At 33.4% G+C, this 7,180-nt stretch overlaps 1 protein-coding gene across 1 annotated transcript; it reads left to right on the top strand.

The window, feature by feature from the left end:
* The first annotated feature begins 3,149 nt into the window (after positions 1 to 3,149).
* LOC111401239 lies at positions 3,150 to 5,105 on the top strand. The gene is made up of 2 exons (XM_023028886.1): positions 3,150 to 3,275; positions 3,701 to 5,105. Exon 2 carries the CDS (start codon positions 3,748 to 3,750, stop codon positions 4,882 to 4,884), a length of 1,137 nt encoding a protein of 378 aa, XP_022884654.1. The 5' UTR covers positions 3,150 to 3,275; positions 3,701 to 3,747; the 3' UTR covers positions 4,885 to 5,105.
* The last annotated feature ends 2,075 nt before the right edge of the window (positions 5,106 to 7,180 follow it).

Raw genomic sequence — 7,180 nt, 5'->3', positions numbered from 1 at the left:
AAAAATTTGCCATCAAAAATTCCAAATGCCATAGACGTAATATAGGTAAGAACAAAGGACAAAAACTATTTATCATTGCTAATTAGAAGATTTATTTTTTATTTTTATTTAATTTTTTTTTTTTTATGAAACACATATTTACAGGATTCGCCTTACAGGCTTCTAGAATTGGAGCCAATCGATGTCTCTGGCGTAAATATATATAGAAATTTGTAGTGGAGTTTCGAACCTTTTAAAAAAAAGGTATAGTGCCTATTCGGTAGTGATTTTGAGAATTGATTTTTTAATCGTTAGGAGAAAAGTGGAAGCAACCTGTGAGAGAAGAAATAAAAAATTACGACTGGAACAATGAAATAACGGTCAAAAAATTAATTTTTGGGGATGAAAAATCACTCCCAAATGGAGCCATAATATAATGGGATTTTTAACCTTTAAAACGTAATAAATACGTCTTAAACTTCTCAAAAATATGCGATAGAAGGATCTATAGATGATTTTCACCTAAAAATCGTTGATTAACCAAACTTTAAGCAATTGATCATAATTTGGCCATTTTTTAAAAAGAGTTAAATGATAATCCTATATTTTTAACTTAAAATAAATAATTAAAAAGAAATGAAAATGAGAAAATAAATAAAAAGGAAAACAAAAGGGAAAAATTCATAAGAGGATAAATATCATCCATTTTAAAACTAAGAATAAAAGTTTCAAATTTAAAAAATCTGATATTCAATAAAATTTATTTATGATTTAATTAATTATTTATATATTTTATTAATTAAATATATTAAAGTTACAAATTTATACAATTTGGTTATAAATTATTAGTTAGTCATATATTATTTTTCGATCATAAATCAAAATTTTTATATATGACAAATTATTTTATAGTCAGAATTCAAAAATTTTAAAGATTACAATTTATTTCTCGGTCACTAATAAAAAATTTATAAAACATAATTTATTTATCGATCACAAATTACAAGTATCATAAGTCATAACTTATTATACAGTCACAAATTGTCAAATTATCGATCTCAAAGTAACAATTTTTTAGAATACATATTATTATTTTTTATCACGATTTATCTTTTTTATTGGTTACATATTGTTTGTTGATCACAAATTAACTAATTTAATGGTCACTGTCAACCAAATTATTTGCGACCGCCACCAAAACTTACAACCACCATCTCACCGCTCTACCCACGACAACTGCTAGATCACCGACGCCGCTGCCACGGCTATCAACACCACCACCACTATCGCTAGATGCACCGCCATTGCAATTGCCACCGCCAATTCCACTTCCACTTCCACCAACTCTAGATCCACACCATTAGCAACCTCGATCCACCATCATCGTCGCCAATCAAACCACCCCAACATCACCACACCATAGAAATCACCACCATCAACAAAAACTTCGTTCACACCGTGCACCATCCCCATCAACTCTAGATCCACCATTAGTAGCCCCGATCCACCATCGCCGCTGCTAAAAACCCACCCCTACATCACCACACCACCACCGTTGAAAGCTAACCAAGAACTCTATTCACGTCGTGCATTAGATTGCGATTTTTCTCAAATCTGACACCATATCACTCATTGCCGAAAACCACAAACTATAAACATGACCAACGCTTAACCAATAGATCTAACATCACCGTTACTCAACCAATGTGCTGCTGCAATACCTCTTAGCCATCTAGTGACCTTGCGCGTGGTAGCCCTTCGTGCGACTGTAATGGTCGTCGGCATCTCAATATTGCATGACGGTATTGGTTGCTTCAAAGTGACAGGCTACAGCATCATCTTTGCAGTGGCACTACTGCTTCAAAACAATGTCGCTCAGTGGTCAAGGCGGTGTGATGACGATGGTAGCAGCGTTTTCATGAGAATGGCATTGTCGGCATAGAGAGAGGAGAGTGTGGTGAGGAAGATGAGAATGGAGAGAAGAAATGGAAGAAGAAAATGAATTAGGATTTGAAATGAAATATGGCGTGTGTGTGTACATATATATATAATATCTGATTTTTGAACAGTGAAACATCCAACCTGATTTTAGAATTGTGAATTTTTAAAATAAGATGTGATGAAATTTCCACAAAACAAAATTACTTTATCTTCCACCCCCAACCTAATTCTCCTCATCCACGCTAGCTCTAGTCAGAGTCAATTCCTTTGATTTTCAAAAACAGATCTGCCCTATATTTAATAAGACAAGAAATTTGCATCATTGATGGACGTCTCATCAATCACTCGAAAAGGATTTTTGTGTAAGATCGGATCTCTTGGGAGAGGTGATGATAAAGGTGTTTTAGAGCATCAGCTTCAGTATAGGGACCTCGGTATAAATCACCTCAGCCAATGCACTTCAATCCTCAAGTGGTTGGATCACGTCAAAGGCTTTGCTTCTGGATGTTGTGTATTCTTCATTGGCCTTGGGGCCTCGCCCATCGAGCCACGTGGTCTAGCTCAGGTGGATCACGGCCCGAGTGGGTTGGCCAAGTATACCAGTACGTAACAAGATTTGTGAAGAAAATTGATATTGCCCATGTTTGGTATTCATTTTCTATCTCATTTTCTTTAAACACATTTTCAATCAAACAATTCATGAAAATTACGATTTTTATCAACTTTTTAATTACACATTTATCATTTTTTTAATCAAAATTTACTTAAATATCAAATTCTTATCTAAATAAAACAGGGTCTTCGTAAAAGATTTGTGATTTTCATGGAGAGAGGAAAAAAAAAAGGTCAATTTATAATGAGAAATGGGAAAGAAAGATCAGGACTGGATTCTGACCATGGTTGGGGTTGGAGTGGGTAAGAAAGTAAATATAAATGTTCTCTCTCTCTCTCTCTGTTTTTTTTTTTTTTTTTTTTTCCATCTAATTTGAAAAATGCGGACTTATCATTTTGTAATTTCTACATATGGTCAAATTATGATCAGACACTTCATTTTTGATCACTAAAGAATTTTTTGATGGAAACCATTTCAGAGGCCCTTTTATCCCATTTTTAATAAGTTAGGGACGTATATGCTATGATTTAAAAGTTTAGATCGCCTGCACCTTTTTGAAGGGACCTCCACTGCAAATTTCTGTATATATAATAATCTTTAACGTCTCTCTTTCTTTCTTTTTTAACTGGTTTTGGTTTTTACAACAAACCATCTCCTCTCATATATATATATATATTTTCTCTCTTCTTAGAAAACCCTAATTTCAACTCTTCCTCTCCTCTTTAAAAGATGAAAAGATCCGGTATTCGAACCTCTCAATTTCAGCTTAATTCTATCTGATACTATGTATTTACAGCGTTTGTACACGATCAGATTTGCATGATTGTCTTAAATCAGGATTTAATTATGTGAATTATGGTTAATTTTGATCGTAATTGTGTTTTATCTATGCTTGAAGTTGGGAAATGTCTGTATTTCGTTGAATACTGATTTCTTGTCTCATCTTTCAGGGGTTTATGATTGTTATGTTTCTCATGGGTTTGAATTGAATTTTGTGTAACTTCTTATCCTGGATTCAAATTTGTGTGATGATTGAATTTTTGTTTATTTTATGTCAAATTATGCGTAATCTGATGTGGGTTTTGGGAATTTTTGATGGATATGGATCTGGTTCGTAGCTGAGAATAGTGTGTGCTAAAGGTTTAAATATTTTTTTGTTGTTTGTAGTGTGAAGGATTTTAAAGCTATTGGTATGCATATAGATGTAGAAAGAAATGGAGACAAACACATGTGATGTTAATCACTTGGGTGCGGATGCCCTTTTGCCACCTCGAAAGCGGCTTTTGGCCGGATTGAAGAGACAGAATTCTGATATTAACTGCCATACACCATCTGCTTCTTGTAATGGTCGGAATGGATATGATACTCGCTTTAATAATGTATTGAGATCCAACTTGGCGAACCCTAATCTTTCCAATGAGGAGCTTGTTGAAGCATCCAGATTGGCTGCTGTAAAAGCGACAAAGGCTGCAGAGGCTGCCAGAGCTATTGCTGAAGAGAAGGCTGCTAAAGCAGCTAAGGCTGTGGCCGCTGCAAAGAATGCTTTGGAACTTGTTGCTTCTCTTTCAGACGACAGTGCTAACAAAGAAAAATATCTGAAAAAGAACAAGATGAAGAAGCACGTCCCTGTTCAGACATTGTACAATAAGCAGAAAGGAATTTTAAATTGCAAAGCAGATGAAGAAATAGCCCGGAATCTGCATCGTGCCATCAACAGTTCCCCAAGAATTTCAAAGAATTCCCCTTCTTCTGATTTGAAGAATCATAAACATAAGAGGTTGAAGAGGTCAGCTTCTGGAAGAACCGTGGTTGACAGTGGAGGTTCAGTCTGGGAAGGGAATCAATCTTCCATGAGCAATGGGAATGGGGCAGTAGGAAAAATACATACTGAAGGACTAGTAAAGGAGGTAGACATGATTACGGTAGATCTAAACACATCAAAATTCAACAATGATGACCAACCAAAGTTGGAAAATGGAGAAGGATCACAATATAATAAAGCTGAGCGACTTAAATTGGAAAATAGGGTAATAGGATCACTTCACTCAAAGGAGAAATTTTCGGAATCATTGGATAGTTTTGTCAAAAAGAGGGGAAGGATTAAACAAAAAAAGTTGCCTTTGAGCATTTGTAGTTTCAGAGATCGAACAAGCCCCAAAGAGGAGCTGAAATCTAAAGGAATGTTAGACACACAAGAGAATACACTCAAAGCTGCAACTGTCAATAAGTCAACATTTTCTGTAGGTCCTTCTGGTGATAGTTTGATGCCTGTGGAGAGGACATCCATGTGGAAGTGCCAGGCTTTCAAGACACCTGGTTGTGTTAAACCAAATAAAGTCATGCAGTCGTAGTAGTGTTCATAGTTTTATTTGAAAAAATGGGATGCTACCATGATAGGAGTTGATGGCCAAAGGTTGTTCTTTACGCATTTTTCTTTTGATAAGGCCTTTTTTTGTTCCTGTTTTCTATTTTTATTTTATTTTATTTTTTGCTTGTTGGTGGCACTGTAAGGATTTTGAACTTGCTTAAATGTAAATCGATCTGTTTGAGTGCTTCCATTATTTTTGTTGCACTTTTAAATTTTGCAACATGTTTTGTTTTTCTTTTCTTGAGATGCCTTTTTTTTCCTGTGGAATTGTGTTTTAGTAAGTAAATCATACTGAAGTGAGACTACAGTTACAGATTTGTGTTCTAGTCATTCTTCTTCCTTTTCGTCGTGGTGAAGCTTAAGCCGAAAACAATGAGGGAAAGTCAATTTGCTAGCTTTTGCGTCCTCTGAGAAAATCGTTCTTGTGTACATTTTACCATCTTTTGAAATCTATCTCCCGACTTACTTATTAGAAACATTTTTGCAGCAAATGAGTCATGATCTAATCAGTAACATCGAAAATGAGTTTCATTTGCTAGAGTCTCTTTCAATCCTCTGTATTTTGGGGTTGTTTAGTAGGGATAGACATTTGGGGAGTAATAATGAACGCTGAATGGTTGTGAGAAGCGCAAATAGGGTTCTATGAAATTCATTTAATTGTCATCGCTTTATGATAAGTAATCTTTACTGCTTCAGATGCATGATATATACAGATGATATTCACCTTGTGAAAATGGCACTTTTCAGGCTTTTTTCTTATTCGTTTGAAGCAATCTTTTTTTTTTTTTTTTTACAAAACTAACAATAACAATAATTTAAAAGTTTTAAAACCTAGTTAATTAACCAATTTGTCTCAATTATTCGTTTGAGCATGAATATGTCAGTAGGCAATTTTATGCATAGTTCTGACTGGGACAGCTTAACAGATTTGTGTTTTACAAAATATAATTTATTGTGAAATCAAATAAAGATGAACATCATATATAGTTATAACATGGTAAACCCCTAAAGAAAATATCCACGACTCCCATGGCACGGGTAAAATAATCCACTGCCAAAGAATAAAAAATAAAATAGTTTCGGTTTTGTAATTTCACAAAATTAACAAAAACAACCAAAAGTAAATAAATAACAACTTATTGTTTTCTTTCTTCTTTTGATTTGTGGGAGAAGTGAAATCAAATTCTCTAGTGTTGACTTTATCGTCACTTCACTATCATATTCAGTCGCAACCATCACTTGGATTAAAATTCACCAATTTTAACTTATTCCAAGTAGTCTGGTCTTTGAGTAGAATTATATTCACGCTCAAATGTGTTATCTTCAATTACATTTGAAGAATCCGAGTTTTACTTTGAGATATTTCAATAGACCATCAGTCGGTTAGAACTTATTGAAGATGGTAAAAAGATTTCAGAATTTGTTGCTACAATTTCGCTGGCATGGATTTTTCTCGAAGTAGTAGTTCATCCATTAATGATTTTCTTTACTTACGTAAAGATTCCTCCAAAGTACAAACGTGCCTTACCTAAAATATGGAAGTTTTGCACAGTACGAATAATATAGAATGTATTCGATATGGTCAATATTTAAGTTAAGGAAAGTTTTAATTTGTTAAAATTATCTTTCTTCTTTTAATTATTTGACCAATCAAATTAGTGAAATAAAGTAAATATATATTTTTGTATACATATAGAATATGTTTGATATGGTTTATAATTAAATTGAAAAAAGTTTTGATTTGTTAAAACAATCTTTCCTTTTTTTAATTATTTGACAAATCAAATCGGTTCAATAAAGTAAATATATATTTATGTATATGTTGTTATATGGAAGGTAAAGATTACACCTCATTCGAAAATCCAAAAATTCGCAGCAAAGAAATTTGTTTATCCTTTTATACCCAATCAACCATGACTGACAGGCTTATCCATTTGGACTTCTCTAGTTGAACACATTTTTGGCACATGTTTTGACATTTAACAATCATTATATAAGTAAGACAATAATTAAATAGTAAGTAAAAATATATAATATATTTTGCTTACAATCTTTCCCTTTGACTTAGCTTAATTTCAAATCATCTTTTGAATTTTCAATGTCACTTTTGTGAGTGTGTATAATGTTTGCAAAATAAGGAACATGAATTACTCTTCATTAGTTAGCTCTCTTAAGTAACACACAACTCCCCCTAACTTCATGAAACGAAACAATGTATCACATAGTATGTAGACCTAGTAAAAGCTAAACACATATGCAACAGCACAATATAAATAAGA

Source organism: Olea europaea, chromosome 10 (assembly GCF_002742605.1).
Source record: "Olea europaea var. sylvestris chromosome 10, O_europaea_v1, whole genome shotgun sequence".
NCBI classification, from domain to species: domain Eukaryota; kingdom Viridiplantae; phylum Streptophyta; class Magnoliopsida; order Lamiales; family Oleaceae; genus Olea; species Olea europaea.
Note: the sequence above shows the minus strand (reverse complement) of the source record. Positions and strands in the feature narration are given on the sequence as shown.

Excerpts from the sequence above, each read along its gene's own strand:
- LOC111401239 (XM_023028886.1), top strand. The coding sequence starts at position 3,748 with ATGGAGACAAACACATGTGATGTTAATCACTTGGGTGCGGATGCCCTT.